A 25,041-nucleotide genomic window follows, 5' to 3' on the forward strand; every position below is an offset into this window, starting at 1 on the left:
GGCCTCTTAGTGCCAATTAGGCATTGTTTAAATGCCATGGCCTACCTGAGCATTGTTTCTGACCATGTCCATCCCTTTATGACCACCATGTCCCCATCCTCTGATGGCTACTTTCAGCAGGATAATGCACCATGTCACAAAGCTCAAATAATTTCAAATTGGTTTCTTGAACATGACAATGGGTTCACTGTACTAAAATGACCTCACAGTCACCAGATCTCAACCCAATAGAGCATCTTTGTGATGTGGTGGAACAGGAGCTTCGTGCCCTGGATGTGCATCCCACAAATCTCCATCAGCTGCAAGATGCTATCCTATCAATATGGGCCAACATTTCTAAAGAATGCTTTCAGCACCTTGTTGAATCAATGTCACGTAGAATTAAGGCAGTTCTGAAGTCGAAAGGGGGTCAAACACAGTATTAGTATGGTGTTCCTAATAATCCTTTAGGTGTGTGTGTGTGTGTGTGTGTGTGTGTGTGTGTGTGTGTGTGTGTGTGTGTGTGTGTGTGTGTGTGTGTGTGTGTGTGTGTGTGTGTGTGTGTGTGTGTGTGTGTGTGTGTGTATATAGATCTCAGTCTTGTTCAAAATAATAGCAGTACAATGTGACTAACCAGAATAATCAAGGTTTTTAGTATATTTTTTATTGCTACGTGGCAAACAAGTTACCAGTAGGTTCAGTAGATTCTCAGAAAACAAACAAGACCCAGCATTCATGATATGCACGCTCTTAAGGCTGTGCAATTGGGCAATTAGTTTAAAGGGGTGTGTTCAAAAAAATAGCAGTGTCTACCTTTGACTGTACAAACTCAAAACTATTTTGTACAAACATTTTTTTTTCTGGGATTTAGCAATCCTGTGAATCACTAAACTAATATTTAGTTGTATGACCACAGTTTTTTAAAACTGCTTGACATCTGTGTGGCATGGAGTCAACCAACTTGTGGCACCTCTCAGCTGTTATTCCACTCCATGATTCTTTAACAACATTCCACAATTCATTCACATTTCTTGGTTTTGCTTCAGAAACAGCATTTTTGATATCACCCCACAAGTTCTCAATTGGATTAAGGTCTGGAGATTGGGCTGGCCACTCCATAACATTAATTTTGTTGGTTTGGAACCAAGACTTTGCCCGTTTACTAGTGTGTTTTGGGTCATTGTCTTGTTGAAACAACCATTTCAAGGGCATGTCCTCTTCAGCATAGGGCAACATGACCTCTTCAAGTATTTTAACATATGCAAACTGATCCATGATCCCTGGTATGCGATAAATAGGCCCAACACCATAGTAGGAGAAACATGGCCATATCATGATGCTTGCACCTCCATGCTTCACTGTCTTCACTGTGTACTGTGGCTTGAATTCTGAGTTTGGGGGTCGTCTCACAAACTGCCTGTGGCCCTTGGACCCAAAAAGAACAATTTTACTCTCATCAGTCCACAAAATGTTCCTCCATTTCTTTTTAGGCCAGTTGATGTGTTCTTTGGCAAATTGTAACCTCTTCTGCACATGCCTTTTTTTTAACAAAGGGACTTTGCGGGGGATTCTTGAAAATAGATTAGCTTCACACAGACGTCTTCTAACTGTCACAGTACTTACAGGTAACTCCAGATTGTCTTTCATCATCCTGGAGGTGATCATTGGCTGAGCCTTTGCCATTCTGGTTATTCTTCTATCCATTTTGATGGTTGTCTTCCATTTTCTTCCACGTCTCTCTGGTTTTGCTCTCCATTTTAAGGCATTGGAGATCATTTTAGCTGAACAGCCTATCATTTTTTGCACCTCTTTATAGGTTTTCCCCTCTCCAATCAACTTTTTAATCAAAGTACGCTGTTCTTCTGAACAATGTCTTGAACGACCCATTTTCCTCAGCTTTCAAATGCATGTTCAACAAGTGTTGGCTTCATCCTTAAATAGGGGCCACCTGATTCACACCTGTTTCTTCACAAAATTGATGACCTCAGTGATTGAATGCCACACTGCTATTTTTTTGAACACACCCCTTTCAACTAATTCAACTACTTGCCCAATTGCACAGCCTTAAGAGCGTGCATATCATGAATGCTGGGTCTCATTTGTTTTCTGAGAATCTACTGAACCTACTGGTAATTTGTTTGCCACATAGCAATAAAAAATATACTAAAAACCTTGTTTATTCTGGTTAGTCACATTGTACTGCTATTATTTTGAACAAGACTGTATGTATATATATGTATATATATGTATGTGTATATGTATATGTATATGTATATGTATATGTATATGTATATGTATATATGTATGTAAATAAATGTTAGTCAGTCCACTGATAACCCAGTTTGTCTTGTGGTTTAATAAATGCAGATATTAATGAGTGTCAAAAGAGTCCAGGGACATGTGCTCCAGGATCATGTCTGAATCTGGATGGATCTTTCAAATGTGTCTGTCCTGAAGGTTTTATTACCCACAACCATCTGTGTGTAGGTAAGAATAACACATTATATAATACATCACAAAAGATAATTCTTCAATCACTATTGATCATTATTAATAAATATACTGTATGTAGACAACACATACATACTCTGGGGACACTTAAGATTTATTTTACATTTCAAAAACCTCTTGTGATATGTCCCTTTTAATGATCATGATTTTCTCTGTTTGTGATGATATTATTAAATGTTATGATGCGTGTTGATTCTTTTCTCTTTCAGATGTAAACGAGTGTTTAGAGGACTCGTCTGTTTGTCTGTATGGCTCTTGCTTTAACACTTTAGGAAGTTTTGAATGTGTTTGTAAACCTGGATTTTTGCTGTCAGAAGATAAACGTCACTGTTACGGTACATTCATATTACTATATTATGTTGCATCTCACTAATATAAACATGTTATATTTCAACCAATAAATATAAATGATTGTAAATGATAAGAGCAGCAATGATAAGGCAGCCTATGTAGAGTATATAGATGTTGATCATTTATCACATTAATAATTCCAATAGATTAGTGTTTGTCTTCTCTGGGCTGTTGACGTGTTAAATATCTGTCAGGAGTGTTGTTTGCCATATTGTGAGAGTAATATCTGAAGTGTATAATGCCTTTAAATGTGTGTTTATTCTGCAGACACTAGAGAGAGTTTCTGTTTCACAAACTTTGAGAAGGGCAGATGTTCAGTACCGCAAGCCTTTAACAGCAGCAAAGCTAAGTGCTGCTGCAGCATCATGACTAAAGAGGGCTGGGGTGACCCATGTGAGCTCTGTCCTAAAGAACAGGATGGTACTTGACCTATCATCATCATCTTCAGTCTTAACCATCACAACACATTTTCATTCTTTCATATGTTGTGCTTTCACAGCTGGATTTCTGGACCTGTGTCCGTTTGGTCATGGCATCATTCCTGGGGTCGGTGACACACGTATTGGTGAGAAAATGAAGACAAATACACTACATGATTTAAAACTGTCAATAGTTAGAGATGGAAGCTGACACATGTGCAATCAATTAATCAATCAATCAATCAATCAAAATGTATTTGTATAGCACCTTTTTACAATGTTACATTGACCGCGTTTACATGCACCCTAATAATGCGATTATAATGGGATTTTGTCAATACTGCGATTATACTTTACCTCATGTAAACGCAATAATTCGATAAAAAGAATGCGATTAAGCTCATAATCGCAATAAGTAAAGTCGCATTAAAAGAGGTGGCGTACGCCGTTTATAATCGCAGTATGCGTTCATGTAAACGCTTTAATCGCATTTATACCGCACTAATTAAGTGCATGTGTGTTTTAGTCACGCACCTTAAGCACAAATTCGTTTTAATCTTGACATTAGGAAGTTTTACATGAACTCTGCCAACACGACTCGCTGTCAGCAGTCTGCCTTCATTCAGAAACAGCTCAAATAACACAACAGCAGTGTATAAAACCTTTAAATGACATTATAACGATAATTATAACGATAAATATATTAGTGACCACATCATAATGATAACTTCATGCTAATTCGATAAAACGAGCGCGGCATTACCTAATATTGGATATTTCTTGTAATAAAAACTTTTTTTGCAATTGTTTACATGTCACTGAATATGTACATATGCTGTTCTTGTTGCATTTACACAGCGGGAAACCAGCAGATGTCCTCAACTGAATGAATGTAGTAGTTTGTGTAATAATATCATACCTTTTGGCGTAGTCAGTGTGGTAGAAAAATTTCACAGCATCAGCGCTGGATACCTGAGGTAATTTTATGTTATAAACCTCAGCAATGAATGAGCTTTCTGCTGCATTTTAAGTGCGCGTGCACTTCAAGTTCAAATAGATTTGATTGGCTGTCGATGGTTTATCGTTCATCATGTGCCAAAATCGCTATCGTTATAGTTGTTGTGTGAGCTCTGCTATTATCTTTAATATAAAACGATTTTTAAAACTTTATTTTTATATCATGTGAACGCCCTTTTACAGGCACTGTCATATTTATATCTTCATCACGGCACCGGATAATGAAATACATCTATAACAACGTGTTTGTCATTTAACGTAAGTAAATTAAAACAGTGGACCATATATGTGAGTTCATCATTTGTGCTCTGCATTGAACTTTGTGTGAATAATCCGAAAATAAAAACTGCATGTAAACCGGAGTGAAGAGGTTAGCTCCAGTCATGTAAACATCTTACTGCGATTAAGACCTTACTCGCATTATTGGAAATAATCGCATTTTTGGTGTGCATGTAAACGTGGTCATTGTTAAGGTGGCTTTACATGAGAAAAGAAATAACAGAATCCACCAGCACAATTATTATTAAATTATACTACTTTAAATGATGATATCCTAAACAAAGATGAGAATAAATGTGTTTGATTGGATACAAAGGAAAGGTTATGGCATTTCTGATTAGAGTTGTGTTTGAATAAAGTTGGAGGTAAACTCTACAGGTCCTTGTGGACCAGGACTGGACACCTAAATTAATTTTATTGTGAGAATTTTAAAGCACTATTTGTATGTCTTGAACAGATGAGGTCATAAGATGAATGCTGTAATGCCACAGGTGTGTTGATGTATTGGTGTGTGTGATTTTCAGACATAAATGAGTGTGTGGAGAACCCTGAGGTGTGTGTGAATGGTCACTGTATTAACACGGATGGATCTTTCCGCTGTGAATGTCCTGCGGGATACACACTCGACTACACAGGAACAAGCTGTGACGGTAAGAGAAAACCCACAAAACACGTAAGGAACCGCCTTTTCAAAAGATATTGTCGGCAAACAAAGACATTCCCATTCGGACAGGATTACATTTCTCGGAGGACCTCTGAATTGGGCGGAAAACAGTAGGTGAATTGAATTTTTACTGAGGTCATGAAAGACAAACAGACAAGCTGATTTGGAAGATATTTAATACACCAAGGACCTCTGAGAAGAAGGATTTTCTCAGATGTCCCCCTGTAAAATTTATCCCATCTGAATAGATGTTTAAAGTAAGTGGGTCCAATATCATTGGTCTTAAAAAGTGGGTGGATCATGTCATACCCACATATAATGGTTCAGAACCTCATGTCTGATGCAGGATACTAGTTGTAAAACAGTACCAGATTTTCTTAGATTTTTTCGGATCAAATGTTTTCAATTGGTGAAAGATCTGAACTGTGGTCAGGTCAGGACTCTTCTACTATGTAGTCTGTCAAACTTAATGAAACAGTACAGGGCTCTAGACAACACAACAGTTTTTGAATAAATACCAAATAATCTTCAGTTCTGCCCAGAGGCTGGTCTGAAATCAGTCTGTTTGAAGAAACATTTATTATTAGGAACTAATGAATGAAACTTGCTACTATGTGTGTGTGTGTTTCTGTGTGATGCAGATATGGATGAATGTTCGTTGGGAAACCCGTGTGGAAACGGCACATGCTCAAATGTGTTTGGAGGATTCGAGTGTCTCTGTGAGGAAGGATTTGAGCCTGGACCAATGATGAGCTGTGAAGGTCAGCAGTTTCACATGAACATAATATAATCTCTCAGAATAGTAATGGGTTTCTTCTGTTGTTTACAGCATGCAATGTGTTTTGTTGTGGTTATATTTCAGATGTGAATGAATGCGCTCAGAATCCTTTGCTCTGTGCGTTTCGCTGCATTAATACTTTTGGCTCGTACGAATGCGGCTGTCCATCCGGATACACACTGAGAGAAGACAGACGCATGTGTCAAGGTAAGACGTCAACAATAACCAATGAGTTTAGTTTGTGGACTAGTTAAGTATTTTACAAAATAACCCATCACTTATATAAATACTAAATTCTAGTTTATTCTAGTCCCAGCCTAAAGTGCATGCATGAGCCCCTTTAATTTAAAAATATACTGACATATCTTAACATACACCAGTGCCATTGTATTGTCTCAAGATGCACACCAGTATTTTTTTGTAAGGTTTGTTTGTAAAAACTACTAAAATGTCCTAATATAACTAGGGCCTAGTCCTGGATTATCTAAACCCTGTCTGGGAAACCATGTCTATAACTGTACCAATTTACCAATCTGTTCCTGTGTTACACACAACTACATTTTTCCACCACGTAAAAATATTTTTAACATGCATTTCACATCATCTAAACTGCGAAGGACAATTAGGGCCAAACTAAAATAAAACGATAAAATCATCTTGAGATCAAAGTCATTATAGTGTGACATTTAACTTGTAGTTTTTAGAGGAAAAAAGTCAAAATAAATAAAATTCAAGTTAAAATTAAACAAGATTAAAGTCATAATATTTTGAGAATAAAGTAAATATAACGAAATGAGAATGAAGTTGTGGAGTTTCGGTAATAAAGTCATAATATTTTGAGAATAATGTAATATTTTTACATTAACGTGGAAACTTTATTTTTGACTTTATTCTCATTATATTGACTTCTCGAAATATTACGACTTTATTCCCGTTAAATTTCACATTATAATGACTTTAATCTCAAGATATTTTAATTTTTGCTTGGCCCTAATCCTCCTTGATACTGAACACTAGAATACAAACTTGTTTATTCAGAAGAGATTTATTAAAATAACTAAACAGATGAGTGTTGTAGTACAGAAAGACAATGATAACCCTGATGAATATAACTGATGTTCTGATCTATAGAAGGTACTGTATACTGTATGCCACAGATAAATATATAATGAATATGTTATAGTACTATACACTGAGGTTGAATTCTTGTTTGCATTTAAACTTTTATTTTTCATTGACAATGACACTGTTGTGTAGCGTATATAAGGCTTTATTTTCCTAAAGCAAACTGTAAACAAACACTGCCTAAACTAAAATTACTGCAACGTATTATGCAACGGTAAATATTGTAAAACGTACAAAAGTTCAAACTTATGACCCATTCAGACAGCCATCGACCAGCAGTAGCAGAGCGACGCAATCTTATTAATTTCAATAGAAACCGGGTGACTTCTGGCGGCAGGAGCAAAAGTGACTGTTGGCGACCGTATGGGTGTGTCCAGCGATGCGAGAAAGTTAATAAAGGTTATAATAGGTATATGTTACTGTTTACTTGAAATTTATATACTGACTTAAAAATGTCACGTTGTTTTGACCCATCATTGGGTAAAATATGGCAGCCCATTTTCATGATGTGCGTATAACTATAAACAGCACAAATTACATTTTTTTGTGCATATGATACGCCAGTCCTTCCCGTTTACTTAATACCATTCATCTTTTCATGTCATTTATGTTTTGGTTTTCTTTTTGTTTTTTAAACCATGTGCCTTAGGTTTGGGGTTTTTGTTACATAAATGACATCCTAACCCAAAACCCATTTCTAACCACAACTCCAAGCGACCATGGTTTAAAAATAGACAAAAACATTTATATGAAATGACATCCTAAAGAAAATCCCAAATCTAACCCCAAACTCAATCAATGTTTTAAAAAACAGGGAAAAAAAGAAAAACCAATACATAAAACGACACCAAAAGATGCGCCATATTGGAATTTGGTGTATGTATTGCACGACTTTTCACACTGCGTGCTATTTATAAGCACTTCATAAGAATGGGTTATGGACAAACCCAACTGTTGGGTTATAAATAAACCTATGCTGGGTTATTTTAAGTCAAATGCTGGATTGTTTCAACCTATGACAGCGTCACAACAGCCCAGCATCAGGTTATTTCTAAGCGAGTGTAATTTGAAGAGGTGTATCTGTGAATGTTAAGATGCTCTTGTGTGTGTTCAGATGTAGATGAGTGTACAGAAGATCTTCATGACTGTGACTCCAGAGAAATGAAGTGTAAAAATTTAATCGGCACCTTCATGTGTGTTTGTCCTGTGGGAATGATCCGCAGAACGAATGATGAGGTGTGTCAAGGTAAAATGAGATTATTAAAACATACAGTATATATTTATTTTGAATTGTTTCAAAGACACAACTACAAACTTTACTGAAACGTATCTGCTCAAACAACTCTCAGTTCAACCGGTGTGTTTTAGGGAGTAATGCTGGACTGCTGTCTCTTTAACTTCTCACACATGTTTATATTTACAGATGAAAATGAATGTCTTACTCAACCCGGGGTCTGTGAAAATGGCAGATGTGTTAACACTGTCGGCAGCTACACGTGTGAGTGCAACACTGGGTTCAAACCTGACACTACTGCGACTCAATGCCTCGGTAAAAAAAACTTTGCCAAAACTTGACGTTTCTTCACTTTAAAGATGAACTGATATAAACTTACAGATGAATGTTTGTGATGTTTCTGTCTCAGACTACAGGCAAGGGTTTTGTTTCACTGACGTTCTCCACAAGATGTGTCAGATGTCATCCAGGTCTCTCACACCTGTCAGCAGATCTCAGTGTTGTTGTGATGGAGGTCAGGGATGGGGAAACCAGTGTGAACTCTGTCCTCTGCCTGATACCAGCAGCTATAAGAGACTCTGTCCGTATGGAGCGGGCTATACTACAGACGGAGCAGGTACAAACATCACAAAACATCTGTATGTTCCACTCTGAAGTATCTGTAGGAGCCAAATATGAAAATAATATTGTAATTATCATGTTTTTTATCTCATAATGTTCATGTTCAATTGTTTTATGGTGTTTTTGCTTCCCCTGTGGTGAATAGAAAGAGTTGCACCTGTCTTAGCACTTCCTGTAGGTAGCCATATTAGACAGGAAGTGATGTGGCATTTTACAGGTTGTGTGCAGACAGTAGGTGTCAGTAGTTGTTATAAACTCTTAATGTTTCTCTCGCTCTCTCTCTTTCTGCAGATATTGATGAATGTAAAGTCATTCCTGATGTTTGTGTGAATGGCAGATGTATGAACATGATGGGCTCATACAGATGTCTCTGTAAACCAGGATTCATCTCATCTACTGCAGGGACTGCGTGTGTTGGTATGACACAAACACTCAATAACACATATACAGTACAACCATCAGTCAATCAAACTCAGTAGTCTCGTGTAGTATCACAGGTTTGGTTTATGTTTTCTATCAGATGTGGATGAATGCGGGATGTCCCCAAAACCCTGTAACTTCATATGTCAGAACACAGAAGGCAGCTACATGTGTTCATGTCCACGCGGTTATACGCTTCAGGACGACAGCAGGACGTGTCGAGGTCAGATCTTTATTCTTATGTTGATAACAACATTTGGGCATGGTTGTGTGTCTGGTCTTACATAATGATGATTAAATGTGTGATGGATAGATGTGGTGTGTTATTATAAATCAGATACAGGTGAATAGTTTCTTTTAGTACCTAATGCTTGTTTTTATAGACTTTATTGAAAGAAGTGTTTTATTCAAGAATGTTTACTGCCCATCATAATAACAACATCTTTATTATATGATGGCCACCAGAGGCTTGTGTGAGGATTTTATCATGGTTTATTTCAGAGAAAAATCAGTTCAATGAACAAACCTAAGTGACAGAAACACAATGTTTAATGAACGATTACATTTATTTTTAATAACCATCTGTATAAGGAAATATTGTTTATTATAAGGGCGCACGCACACAGTTGTATTAATACATAACTTTCAAAAAACAAAACATATGTTTTTGTACGTTTAAATAGATACTGAAACATACCTGTAGACATATTTGCAAGATTAAATAGTAGTATTATTACGTTTTTATGGCTACAAAACGTAAAATATTTCAAAATATTTCATGAGATCACGTTGGATATTCTCAGTTTTAAGATTTTTTGCACCATGCATAAATGGAAAGCTTATTCAATCAACCTTCAAATGATGTATAAATCTCAGTTAAAAAAAATTTTATCCTCCATGACTGGTTTTGTGTGGTCCAGTGTCACATTTGTGATCTGTGGTTGTTATATTTACACTGACTCAGAGTTAAGAGCTGAACTAAACTCTGGTTAATGTGTTATGTTTGTTTAGATGTGGATGAGTGTACGAACAAACCACACAGCTGTCAGTTTACATGTGTCAACACCATCGGTGGATTTACCTGTAAATGTCCACCAGGATTAACACAACACCACACAACCTGTAGAGGTAAACACACACAACACCACACAACCTGTAGAGGTAAACACACACAACACCACACTACCTGTAGAGTTAAACACACACAACACCACACAACCTGTAGAGGTAAACACACACAACACCACACAACCAGAGAAGTTGAGTAATAGCTGTCATTTTAAAGGTGTAATTTGTTTTTAAACTAGCAATGACATTGTGAATTTCAACCATTTGAAACGCAATGAGAAGTTACGGTAGTTGGCACAGGACAATCATGTTGTCATTTGAGTCGGCCTGTGACAAACATAATAACAAAACGCGCTCTATAGAACAGTTTGTCTGTTTAGGGCTACTGTAGAAACATGACACCGACTTTGAATGTTAGGGGACCTGCGTGTGTATGTAGATAAAAATGGCTCATTCTTAGGTAATAAAAACAATAAGTTCATTATGTAAAGTTTTTATACACCACTGATAATATAGATACTTCTAAAAGTTACACATCTCCGCCCTTTCTTTGCATATTAAAGGGAGATGACATACACCACTCATTCAGGTTTTTTCTGTGAGGAACCAGGAAAGCATTTCCAGCGAACAGTCCAGTGCCTGAGGCATGGGGGACACACTTCTCGTTCCCTCCATTAGGAAACACAGGACCACAAGCTCTGGGCTATGTCATGGATCTAGCGTGCACTGGCAAGCAAAGTGTTCTAATAAAGGTGCCGACCATAAAAGGAGAATAAAGCCAACCCAGGTAGTCCCTGCGTGGCATTCATTGAATATCAGCAAGACGTACCGGATAAAGGTTGAACTCTGGGAAGCATTCCTTCTTTAAATGAGCCAGGAAAACTATGTAGATCACACCCTGCCAAGGGAGAAAAAGTCTGAGAACATTCACACGTTCTCACTAGCTGTGAAGAAAAGTGTGTCAGCCCAACAGTAGCTAGACACTACCGACAGGAAATAATAGGGAATGCCAACAACTTACCCTGAAAAGAAGAAAAAAAGTGTTTGCTGACTCACCAAGATAGAGGGGTGAAAGTACTAAACAAACAATATGCTCAGCCAGCCTGACATTGGCTTTACATTTAGATTATAGAATCTGGCAAACATACTGGGCATAGCCCAACCCGCAGCCCTGCGAATGTCTGCAAGAGACATGCCCTGTGCCAGTGCCCACAAAGAAGCAACACCCCTAGAGGAGTGTGCCCTGACTTCTAGGGGGCAAGATAGATCTTTGGACCGGTGGTAATTGCGTCCTTGATCCAGTGTGCCAGTATCTGTTCGGAGACAGCCCTCACCTTCTGCTGACTTTCAAAGCAGACAAAAAGCTGCTCAGAGCACCAAAGGCTCTGCATGCGGTCTAGGTACAAATGTAAGGCACATTCCGGACACAGAACTGATAAGTTTGGGACCCCCCCCCCCCCCAACAGGAAGTGCTTGCAAGTTCACCACCTGGTCCCCAAAGGAAGTGGTGGGAACTTTGGGCACGTAGCCGGTCAGTGGTCTCAAGGCAATGTGAGAGTCTCCTGGCCCAACCTCAAGCCACTCAGGACACAGAAAGTGCCTGCAAAATAGCTGTCTTTAGTAAAATATGGCTGAGAGAAGCCTCTTCCTGTGGCTTTTTTCAGGCCTGCAAGGGTTCAACCTGATGATCACGTTGTGTTGTCTGAAAGACTTACCCTTAAGAGTGTCATGATTAGCAGCAACAGTGGCCACATAAAACTTGAAGGTAGAAGGGAAATAGATGAGAATCGACTGACCCGATCACAGATCTCCGCAGATCCACCAGGACAAAAAGGCTGGGTAGCACCAGGGCAAGATGTGTTCAATAGATATCACTTTACAATAGCCTTCATCTGCTTTTTGAGAACTGAACTGGTCAGTTTTTGATTTTTTTTACCTCAATGTTCTTCAGTGGCACGCAACAGTTTTGAAGTGAATTTGGCCGAACAGCTTAAAGTGTGTGATTTTGATGTGTGTGGTTTTTTTTTTTTTTTGATGGTGTCACCAAACAGCCCCCCTTGCAAGATGGGTGCACTGAGAAAACAAACTTTTAAGCATCCTTAATCTGTGCAGGGTTAAGCCAGACACTCCCGAATCACCAGAGTGGACATCATAAGCCTTCACCTCTGTCAATTGAAGAACAAGATCTGCTGCATTGCGACGTGCCAGGTCGTCTTTCCCCCTAGATCTTTCAACGCTTTGGCTTTGTAGACCTGCAGGATCGGCATAGCGTACTAGGTGGATATGGCCTGACCCGCAACAGTGACTGTCTCTGTTTGATTACAAGTGACAAAGAAAACGTACATGCTCTGGAAGAGAGCTTTGGTCGACTGTGCCAAGTGGCGGTGATTTGCGGGCAAAGGCTAGGGAGACAATGGATGATTCCACTGCAACCCAATGCTCTCAGCTGCCAAAGATAACACAGCAATCATCTGTGTCTGCCTCCACCTGAGTATCGCCACCCGCTGGCAGTAGTGGTTCAGGAGAGTCGTACACATCAGATAACAGCAGATCATATTCCGATGCTGCAACAGCTAAAGTTCATCTTATTCATGAGTTGAGAATGTTACTGTGGGCTGATGGACAGGTGGCTTAATTACTCAGCTTAGATGGGAAGAGGGAGCGTAGCAGGCCATGGAAGGACAGCAGGAGTGAGACTGGTGGAAAAACTTCCAAAGGAATCCCATATTGGTGTGCGGTTGGATCCGGTGGAGAGACAAACAGTTCGCATCCAAGCACATAGGGGCAGAAAGACACCTTTATAAAGATGCATGCCAACTATACAGCACAGGGTTGAAAATTTTGCTCTTTTAGTACCTTTATTTATTAAATAAATGTAAACGCATAAACACACACAAGTTCCAAAGAACAAAAGCTGAATGAGACGTGGATGCCACCTCCATTTTACATCTGGGAGAGGGGCCGGAGAGTGGCATATGAGTTTTTATATCAGAGATTATACATTTCCAAGAGCAGACCCCTGGTGTCATTTCATCTATACAGCGTTGAGTGATTAACAAAAAGGGAACTATGTTGTTTAAGTAGTATGTTTCAGTATGTGATTGTGTATTAACACACACATCTGACTTACATACTTCAATCTCAATACACAACACTGAGATTGTATAACAAAATTTTTTGCTATGACACAGATATAAATGAGTGTACGTCTGATACCGGTGTATGTGGCCCAAAAGGCGTCTGCAAGAATACAGCGGGCGGCTTCAACTGTGAGTGTCCAAAGGGTTTCTTTCTGGACTCCACCGGCCTCAACTGTCAAGGTACAGCTGTGTGTATGGTGTGTGTTTCTCTGTGTAAGTGTGTCTCAAATATGAGTGTGTGCTGTAGAAGACTTGACTGTGCTGTTGTGTTGTCTCTCAGATATAGATGAGTGTGTCGGGGATCACACGTGTAAGTTTGGTTGTCAGAATATTGCCGGTAGTTTCCGCTGCAGATGTCCACCGGGTTACACACAACACCAGCAGTGGAATCAGTGTGTGGGTCAGTACAGTACACACAAAAACATAATTTACACACAATCAGAGACTTTCTATAGTAGTGTGCGTTAGGGCGAGCAAGGCCTGCCAATGCTCTACATTAAGGTGACCAGATTTTAAAAATGAAAACCGGGGACATTTCCTAGTTAAATGGTCAAAATATCATTAAAATCTCATTTGTTGTTATCTATGAATTAAAAAATGGGGACAAAATGTTTTTTGAAAGTTTTCTTCTTTTTACTGTTGTGGGTTCACTGCAAAAAATGACTTCTTACTTAACTGTATTTTTGTCTTATTTTCAGTACAAAAAAAAAAAAATCTTAAATCAAGATGCATTTTCTTGATAAGCAAAATCCCCTAAGAAAAATCTAGCTTTAAGACAAAAATAAATTTAAGTGAATTTGTGCTTAAAACATGCAAAAAAATATATATATATTTTTCTTGAATTAAGTAGTGGTAGATTTGTTTTGCTTGTTTTAAGCACAAATTTGATATTTTGGTCTAAAAATTAGACTTATATTCTTAGGTAATTTTGCCCATCAATAAAATGCATCTTGACTTAAGAATTTCTTTATATTTGTACTGAAAACAAGAGAAAAATACTAATAAGAAAGTCATTTTTTGCAGTGTTTCTAATTCAATTATTTGAACAATTTCTGTATCCTAAAAATCTATTTTTTTCCATTTTTTACAAAAGAGACATACCCCATCAAAAATGACTTGTAAGGTACTACTTCAGCTGATTTCATAACATTGTAAACGTGAAGAACAGAAGGAATAGTGCAAAATGTAAACATATTTAGCCTACACAAAACAAATGTTCCGTAACATACTGTGATCAGTTCACTTCATTGGTTTATTACTTTAATTTAACATGAGTATTTAGTACCTTAAGCCACCATAACTTTAACTGTTTTCATATCTTATGATAACTTGATTGATGATAATGACGCTTTCACGTGTGTCTCGTAGTAAATTCTTCATCGCAGTAGCGTGCGCAAGTAATACGTAGCTCGCGGCCCCCTCTGCTGGTGAAAATAATCATTACATGATTGCTCCGGTCTGGTACTACAAACGCTATGTTGATCGGGTTTTTCAGTGTATTTGCTGGTTCTTTTGGACATGCTGTAAAACGGGGACATTTGGTCACCTTACTCTACATGTCAAATTATACAATGTTAAAAATGTAATTCAGACACAAATTTACCTTTGTGTGTAAATAAAACCACAAAATAACATGGGAATATTAAACCATGTTCATAAGTTATATATATAATATAAGGTTTTGTCAACTCAATCGTCTACACGTCAGCACCATCAGAGATAAAACCTTATGTTGACAAAAGGGTAATTTTGTTTTGAACACTGATTTTGCTCTGATTTTATTTGTCTGCCTCCAAAACCTTTTACAAATGGCTAAATTACATTCGCCAATCTTTGATGTGATATTGAGATATGAGATATTGGGAATATGGCAGTGTTGTTATTGAGACCAACTGGTTTGAGTCAAGTTTAGACCACAGTTAGTTGAGTCCGAGTCATGTTTGATTCCAGAGAGTTTTAAAGCAACCCCAAAGAGTTTTTTTTACCTTAAAATAACGTTTCCAAAAAAGTTCCAGTGGTTCATCCACTCAAAACAGGGTGAACGGCACTTTCACATTCACTTTGCAGCCCTCTATCGGCCAAAACCGCACTAAAGAAGTTTCCAACCGTCGGGTAGTGGTCCTGTAGTTCGAGTGAAAACTACAAAAACTTGCTTTACGGCAGACCTACAATCCAATCAGAGCCAGCTATTCTGCAGTATTTATGACAGTGGTAATGAACAATTACACTTCTAACCTGTAGGGGGAGCAAAGAGCAATAACTCTTTAGTGTTACGTTAAGTTTGATTCGAGAATTGTAAAATGTGTTAAATGTTTTCTTAAAACAATAAAATTGGCACCATACACCAAATATACCTTATGTTAACGTATAATCCTAACTTGGTGTTATTGTTGGTTAAAACAATATTGTTATTTGAGGATAAAAAAGTAAGTAATTGCCACATGTATGTAATAATATTACTTTTCTGAAACATCAAGTAAGTAACGTACTACTAATTAATTAAAAAAAATAATGAACTGAATTACTGAATTAAACTGAATGTAGTCACATAGAATTATACACACTTTGTGTGCGCACCTAAGTGGGAACAGTTTGAGTCAGAAACGGAGATAACAGGCCAGCGCTTGACATTTTTGCGATAGAAATATGCAAAACTTCTCAGTCATAAAAAACACCTGCAAGGCCTGAAAGAGATCAAGCCTCAGCAAAGTAAGAAAAAGTATTGCTTTCAATAGTAACTAGTACCTAAGTAATGCAATTAGATACTTTTTTGGGGAGTAACTTAATATTGTAATGCATTACTTTTAAAAGTAACTTTCCCCAACACTGCACAGTACACTCAGATGATAACCTGGGGTTTAAACCAGCTGTGTCAAATTCATTTTAGGTTGAAGGCTGAATGGTAAATAACAACACCATGTGAGGGCCGGAGAATGATTTTTAACCTTTGTGTGCAGATGAATGTGTTAATATTAACTAAACAAACTACAAATGAATTACTGTAGGTCAATTTATTTATGTAGCACATTTAAAACAACAGATTTTTACACCAAAGTGCTGTACATACTGTATATAAAAAGAACACATTTAATCAGTCAATCAATAAAACCAAACCCATCAAGCACATATTATACAAAGGCCATACAGTATGGATATGTCTTTAGATGCGATATAAAAGTCGTAGTGGATGGATTGCTTGAGTTCTGGGTAAGAAGCAAGAAATTAGCATGAAAGCCAGAGAAACACATTTTTGGTTGTGTGAGATTTTCTTGTTTTAATCATTGGCTCATTGGCATTTAACCCTTTCCCTGCCAATGATGAGAATTTCCGGCTTTCCGCAGTACTGTTATTATCCGTTATTAGGCACTTCCGCAACTTATACAACTTGGAAGTAGTGCCTCACGTGAAAAAGAAAGAACTCTGTGTATGTTGTAAAGATCGCTCTGAATCAGATTTCTATCAAAAGTCCTTCACAAAAATGGAATTATCTCAGCTTTTTGCTCACAATTGAGTGTTTTTGAAGAAACCTACCCATATTTGAGAGGCGATAAAAAGAGAAGTAATGAAGGTAGGATGAAAGGTTTTTTTTAAAGCAGAGGGTCTATTCTTTCATTCGATATATTGTTTGTTTATATATTTAAAGAAGAACATTTTCTGGAAGGCATTAAACTTTTGTGAAAATCATGAAAAATGCTGGCGCTGGCTGGCAACTTAAAAAAAAAATGCTGGCAGAGAAAGAGTTAAGGGACACAAAAATTCATATTTTTCTCACACCTAAAAAATGGGTTTTAATAAATGATCACTGGGGTCTTTTATGCTAAAACTTCACAAACATACTCTACTACAGACAACAGAGACTTATTTTACATTTTATGAAAAGTGGCATAATAAGTCACTTTTATCATTGGAGCTATCAATCAAACATCAGTTTAGTTACCAAAATAATGGCAAGATAATAATCATGATCATGCACCGATTTATGTTTTCACTGATGGGTGCTCATTCTCCATCAAAATAAAATATGTACTGTATATGTGCTAGTGCACATAAGTCTGTGACATTTCAACAAAAAACACAAAGTATTTACATCCAGTGTGAGACTTACACTGTTGCAGTCAGATCCAGTACTGAAGATGAAGCAAAAGCAAAGCTGCAGAGAAAATCTCTCACGTCAGGTCACGCATGTCTGCTCAACTAAAATCAATACCAAACACATACATCAGTGGTCCATGAAATGATCGACAAACAACAGCACAAACTTATATTTATCTACTCTAAGAGATTGAATATAACCCATCACTGCATCGCCCTCTGCTGGATGACATGAGAACAACAACTGTGTGATTCACAGCTCATTGTATATTAAACATGTTTGCCTTCTTTAGATCAATAAAGATGTCTGATCAGAGCCAATGAACATTAACGTCTTGTGTTTCTTATGTGCAGATGAAAATGAATGCTCGAGCCAGAGTCACTGCGGCTCAGTGTCCTGTTTCAATACATTGGGCAGTTTTAGATGCGTCTGTCCCGCTGGATTCAGTTTTGATCCTGTGTCTCTCAGCTGTGAGGATATGAATGAGTGCGATTCCCACTCAAACCCCTGCAGATATGGCTGTACAAACACTGAAGGTGGATTCATGTGTGAATGCCCCGCGGGTTACCACAGAGCAGGACACGGGTGAGATATATGAGACATGTCAATCACTGATCCAATCATATTTACAGTAATGTCTCACACTTACAAAACAAACAGTGCTGGTGAAAACCCAAAAGCATTTGAGCGTCTCTGGAGGAAATCTCTGTTTCTGCAGACGTCTGATCATACTACATCACTTTCAACTTCTCATTGCTGACTAACCTGACTTCTTTAATATCTCATTGTGTGCTATGAAAGCTAAATCACCACAGTGAGACATCATTCATTACATCATTACATCTAAGCTGGTCTTCTGTCAGAGATAAACGACTGCTTGATTATTTTGACAGACATTGTGTCTCGGCCACTGGTTTGGGACGGGCCAGGTCTGGAATCGGAGCGCAGGAGGAAAAGCGTTCTTCTGAATTCTGTTATAACTGCAGAAGAACTGAAGAGCTGAAGAGAAGCGTGAGGAGGAGACGATCCTCAAACATCACACTGACAGAATGGGTAAATAACATCAGTATTAATAAAAACATCCATGCACCACACTTCATCAGTTCAATGAATTCATTGTGTTATTATCAAATGTCACGCTCATACAGAATGAAGCTCATCTGCCCGCTGTGGATGTGAATCAGCCGCTGAATTTACAGCTCAAACACAGTCAGGTGAACAGCGGTGAGGCCATACTGAAACTGATGCCCGCTGTCAAACATCTCAAGCAGAAGATGATGTACAACATCACAGCTGGTAACCACCACAGACTCTTCCAGATCAGACAGCGATCAGACATCAGTTATCTATACATCACACATCAGATCTCATCCTCTGACAAACACTACAGATTACAGATCAGATCCATCGCTCCAGATCTTCTCATGACCGTTCACATTACACTACACTAGAGATACAGATCTCAATACATGAAGTGACTCAGGTTTATAACACACTAATGTGAACTGTCATCTCATTGAGACATTACGTAGTGTCCTCCAGGAACAACTGTATCGCTTTTTGATTAACCATAAATAATTTTGGGTGTTTTGACCCTTCAGTTTAAGTAGCAACATTTGTGTATTAATATAAACAACAGTTTTTATTTATATTTATATACAGATGGCATTACAATGACTTTAAATGAACAAAACAACACAGTGTCTGTCTATATGACTGCTATACTTCTTCTCTTGATGTGCAGATTTATTCTTTAAATGTTTCCGTTTTAATGTCTAATATTTAACCTGAAAAATTAAATGAAACGTCTTAAATCTTCACAGATGATGTTTTTATTTCTTTATATGCATATATGGGCAGTTAAGAGAGAACTGACACTGACTTAAAAATAATCTTTTAGAAGAAATCAGATTTGAACCCCTTAGCATTCCTGAAAAAGGCTAAAAAATGCCTTACAAATTGTACCTGCTGTGTTGATTGTATCTTAAAACGGTTTACATCATTTGAATCACAAGAATTTCAGCTTTCAGAGATATGTGACCTGTTTAGCTTTTTGTTTTTGAGTTGTTGTATTTGATGAAGTTTTCTGTCAAATAATGCAGTGTCCTTCTCACGGTACACTGGAATATTTATTAACCAGTTGCGGATGGTCAATAGAGGGCGCTAGGACGCCGCGCTCCCTGCCTCGCACACAAAATAATACAATTATCATTATTTTGTGAATTACATAAATTGATATTTACATGATGCGAGATGATATGAGAAAGCAAACATTTTCCACGGACGATTTTATATGTCCCTCTGCCTGTCTGCACATCTCAAGTTCAGCTGTGGGGCAATCTGGAAATTGCCCACCACAGGAAGGGCCTTTCTTGAAGTTTAGCCAATTGCTGATTTAAGAAATAAACACATATTGTGATATGACATAAAATATAGCCAATCAGTGTCCTAAAATCTGATCTGAGATTGGCAGTTTCTCTGTTGCCCTAAACTGCTAAATTCAGGAGTGAGAGATGGGAGCACAATCTTCGCTACATGTCGTGGACTTATTTCGGGCAATGAGATCAGAACTTTGGCAGAAAAACTGAAGGCAAGAGCTGATATTAGATCAAAATGAATGGCCGTTAACAATGCTTATGGTTCTTTTCTATTCTTTTTAATAAGGGCTTGTGCACACTAAACATTTTACTACGAACAACAAATTAAACATTAAACCTATTTTTGCTACAGAAACCATAGTTTAAACATGGTATTGGTAGTAAGACTGTGGTTATACAAATGATAATCAATCTGCCTAAAAGCATTACTACACTTTTAATAAAACCATGTCATTTCAGTTTCAGCTGCGCTTCTTAACACTCAAGATCCCAGAATTTAGCAAATCCGTAATGAAAAGAAGATCTAATATGGAACAACATTGGATGAAATCCTAAATAAATTCTTATGAATGAGTAAAAGCACAAACCATTTGCTCTTGTGATAACTTGTAAATGAATGGGACTATACAAAATATCATTCGTAATAAGAAACAATTGCAAAGAACAACCAGTTAAAAGTTAAATATGAAAAACATTTGTATATTATTATAATTGTGTTTTTGTGAAATATAGCCTAGTTCTCCATGCACTCTGGTTAATTGTTGTGAGAATTTGTGTAACTTTGTTAACCTATCCTGAATTTTCCACAACTCGTTACGTTTGTGTAGGGACATTAAACATAAGGCAAAAATGCGTTCACTTTATCCTTTCATATAAGTTTTACAGTACATTTAGAAAAGCGATGTTTATCTGCAATCTAATACAGGTAAAGAAGATCTTATTTCCAATTAAATAATTAAATAATATGTTAATTAGTTACAGGTCTGATGATCAGATCTTAGTTGTTACAGATCTAAGATATAAACCATCAGATTTCATTAAAGCCGATGTCTCTGACTATTGATGAGTCTGATGTTGTGCTGTTCTGATCAGATTCTGATCTTCTGGAGGACACCGTTTGTGGTTTGATCTCAGATGTGAAGCTGCCCTCAGGTTTGGATCAGGTTGTTAAGTGTAGCTGCAAAAAAAGACATTTTAATATATACGTTAAACTCATGAATCACAACACATTTTACTGCCATTCAGTCAATGCTGCCGTTTCTCTTCAGCTAGATGTTTCAGTTGTGAATATTTACAGCCATTCATTCTCCAAACTCCATCATCATCCTCATCATTATCATTTATCAGTTCAAAACAGAGACAATACGTGTTTTTCTACATCTTTTTTGTTGTTGTGGATTTGTTACCCCGCTGAGAAAAAGCAGCTTTAACTGGCCGAAGTTTGGTTTGATTTTAGCCGGTTTAGCAGGCTGATTTTAGAGAGGTTTTGGACACTTTTTAGCTCGTCAGGATGGAAGAATGGCTGAGCTACTAGAACCAGCTGAAATCTTTCAATCTTAAAGGTATAGTTCACCCCATGTTGTACTAAACCTGTATGGGTTTCTTGTGTCTGTTGAATACAGAAGATATTCTGAGCAATGATGTTAAGGACAAGTACGCATTGACTCCAATGGAATGAGTTTATCCTACTATTGAAGTCAATGGGTACCATCAACAGTGTGCTTACCATCATTTAGGCTATCAAAACTCATAGAGTTAATGAGAAAGAGTTTTGGGGTGAACTATCCCTGAACAAAACCCCATTAAAACCAGCTTAATCAGATCAAACCAGGCTGTGACCCTTAAATCTTAGTCTGGTTTCAATAAGTTGATGCTCTTCTACATTAAGTGGAATTAAACTTCTTGTTTTTCTTCTCTTTTCTCCCTTAATCCTTGTTTTTCTTTCACGTCTTCATTCTCTTTCTTAAAAGGCAGGGTGCACGATTTTTGAAAAACACTTTGGAAAAGGGAGTCGGGCCGAGTACCAAAACACACTTGTAGCCAATCAGCAATAACGGGCGTGTCTACTAATGACCCGGAGGATAGAGCGCTCAGTTTTAACAGGGGATTAAGCAAATACTGATAAACAAATGAAGTCATGCTAAGACACTTACTTGTGGTATGCAAGTCTTTAAGCCTGCAGCATGTGTATGTGATCTATGTCTCCTGCAGCCGTTTATCTGTGGCAAATTTCTGACCCTTCACCTCTTACTCTTGTTGTGCCAGGCATTTAACATCGCCTTCCATGTGAAACGGAGCAAAACATTCACAAGTCACAACAACAATGCCTTCATTTTACACAGGTTTAACCATGTATTCGTTCAGAAAACACAAGCACACAATATAACTGACTCAAGCCATCACAAGCTAAACACAATCAACACACAATTATGCATGTGTTAACAATTACACTATAAAATACTTGAGTCAAAAAGTGAGAAGCCCAGCCGTTGGGTTAATTTACCATAATCCAGAAAATGTTTATTTGACCCAACAATGGGTTAAAACACTTTGTTTTTACTGTAATAAAGATTGAACACTGTGTGTAGAGTACTGGATCTTAAACTCATAACTTTCAGATAGATGCTTTGCTCAATGCTGCTTTAGTTTTTTATAGATGTGTTGTATTTTTGGCAGAACTGAGAGGTGACTGCTGTCAAATGATGTTGTCTGTCTCTCCCAGGCAATGTCCATATTTACAATGCCAGTTTTTTGGTCATTTATTACAGTGCAGTAATGCAATTAGAAATTCAGAGAAGAGTCATTGAAGAATAACTGAAGATGAACAGACTGAGATCATAAGATAAAGTGACAAGCTCGAAATGTGACCACTGCATTTAACTGTAGTTCTAAACGTGGTTCGAAAGGAGCCTAAACATGCAGGCCTGTCAATCATCATCATCATCATCATGGGCATATGTAAGGCAGCTTTCAAGCCTCCCTGTCCAGCTGCATTTTTTCCTGCATCCCTCCTCCTCCCCATCTCCTCCTTCACTGCTCTCTTTCTTCCTCTTTGCAGTTCTGTTGCAGGGGGTTGAACTTGGGTCTCGAGCCCCGGCCTCAGGTTTGCTCTCTCTGAAGGTTCAGAGCTCAGCTGCAGAGCTCCCTTCGAAGACAGCAAGCAAGTTTGTTTACCATTAATCATTAAGACCTGAATGCGCAGGTAAACTATCACACACACACACACACACACACCTGAAGCAGTGGGCAGCTATCCCAGCGCCAGGGCAGAAATTAGGTTAAGGTGCCTTGCTCAAGGGCACCACAGTTGCAACCCACTGGCATAATCAGGTGTTTGGACTACGAAAAGTGTATAAAACGTAGTTTTATAACACTATGATAAAAATTATTAGCAGTAAGAGATTTCAGTGTTTTGAATTAATCTCAGCAGTGTTTTCTATGCCGTGTATTTGTTAGGTTTGTGCATCATCTGAGTCAAAAGTTTGATTTTGACAGAAGAGAATATGATTTTGAAGAAAATATTTAGTTTTGACCTGGAAGTTTGAGGTTTGTGCAGGTTGGTGTAGTTTTAATTGGGACATTTTTAAGATGTCATATAAATCTTTGGTGTCCACAGAGTAGAGTTGTAACGGTATACTGGTTTGACGGTATACCATGATATTAACATATACGATTATCATACCGCGAAAATCTCATACCGTTACAACCCTACCACAGAGTGTGTATATGAAGCTTAAGCTCAAAATACCCGACAGATAATTTATTCTAACATGTTAATATTGTCACTTTGTGTATGTTTGAAAAACGTTTTTGGGTGTGTCCATAAAATGCAAATGTGTTGATCTCTGCACAGCAAATGACAGTGGCGGGGTTGGATAGTGCAGATTAAGGGGCAGTATTATCCCCTTCCGACATCACAAGGGGAGCCACATTTTGATGACCTATTTTTTCACATGCTTGCAGAGAATTGTTTACCAAAACTAAGTTTATGTTTTTCGCATTTTCTAGGTTGATAGAAGCACTGCAGACCCAATTATAGCACTATAACATGGAAAAAGACTGATTTTCATGATATGTCCCCTTGAATTGTTTAATGAATAGTGTGTTAGCATATAATATACATTTTAAATCAAATTATCATCATGTTTCTTGGTCAAACTGACCCTAACTGGTTTAAATACATTCCACCAGCTGCACCAAATAACCTATTATCTTAAGACATTTTTTATTTTTATAGTACACTTTAGTAACTAACTTTGCAACTACAAATCAACTACCAATCTTTACAGTATTAGTTGATTTTCTGCTTATTATCTATTTACACTTTATTGTCATGACACCTCAACATACATTCAACTTTCTATCTTTGCAGGTGCGTGCCAACTTATTTTACTAACCCCAATATCTTCCCTAACCCTAAAAGTCTACAAATACTCTAATGACAGACTATCAAAACAAAGTGTAACAAAATAGGGACATTACAAAAATAAAAGAGGATATAAAAAATACTGGGTTTTGAATTTTTACAGTTGCATTTAAGATTTTTCATAGATTTTAATTTAATGTAAGAAGAGTTTATCCTTTTTAATTATTTGGAAAAAGACAGGTTATTTTATTGTAGGCTTATTTTGAGCACAATGTACATTATGTGCGTTCAGCATATTAAACACTGCATGTTAATTGTTTGTTCGTTTGAATTGATATCAGGTTAAGTCGTCAGTTGTTATATAAAACAGTAGTTCTTAATGTTATTCCTGAAGGCCCACTGCTCTGCACATTTTGTATGTCTCTCTTATTTAACACACCTGATTCAAATCATCAGCTCATTAGTAGAGATCTCCATGAACTGAACTGAGGCCGGCAAATAAAAGAGACATACAAAATGTGCAGAGCAGTGGGCCTTCAGGAACGGAGTTGAGAAACACTGATATAAATGATCAATGACAGGGGGATCAACGTTATCT

At 37.5% G+C, this 25,041-nt stretch overlaps 1 protein-coding gene across 1 annotated transcript in view; it reads left to right on the forward strand.

The window, feature by feature from the left end:
• Positions 1-18,288, forward strand: part of fbn2a (fibrillin 2a) — a 110,409-nt gene extending 92,121 nt beyond the window's left edge. The window contains exons 48-63 of the mRNA XM_073816293.1: positions 2,347-2,466; positions 2,700-2,825; positions 3,109-3,261; positions 3,341-3,406; positions 5,081-5,206; positions 5,862-5,981; positions 6,083-6,205; positions 8,238-8,369; positions 8,547-8,672; positions 8,767-8,973; positions 9,270-9,395; positions 9,499-9,621; positions 10,410-10,526; positions 13,658-13,786; positions 13,887-14,006; positions 18,053-18,288. Of these exons, the coding sequence (XP_073672394.1) occupies positions 2,347-2,466; positions 2,700-2,825; positions 3,109-3,261; positions 3,341-3,406; positions 5,081-5,206; positions 5,862-5,981; positions 6,083-6,205; positions 8,238-8,369; positions 8,547-8,672; positions 8,767-8,973; positions 9,270-9,395; positions 9,499-9,621; positions 10,410-10,526; positions 13,658-13,786; positions 13,887-14,006; positions 18,053-18,288 (2,150 nt within the window). The remainder of the gene's footprint in view (positions 1-2,346; positions 2,467-2,699; positions 2,826-3,108; positions 3,262-3,340; positions 3,407-5,080; positions 5,207-5,861; positions 5,982-6,082; positions 6,206-8,237; positions 8,370-8,546; positions 8,673-8,766; positions 8,974-9,269; positions 9,396-9,498; positions 9,622-10,409; positions 10,527-13,657; positions 13,787-13,886; positions 14,007-18,052) is intronic.
• The last annotated feature ends 6,753 nt before the right edge of the window (positions 18,289-25,041 follow it).

This window comes from Paramisgurnus dabryanus, chromosome 11, assembly GCF_030506205.2.
Source record: "Paramisgurnus dabryanus chromosome 11, PD_genome_1.1, whole genome shotgun sequence".
Lineage (NCBI taxonomy): Eukaryota > Metazoa > Chordata > Actinopteri > Cypriniformes > Cobitidae > Paramisgurnus > Paramisgurnus dabryanus.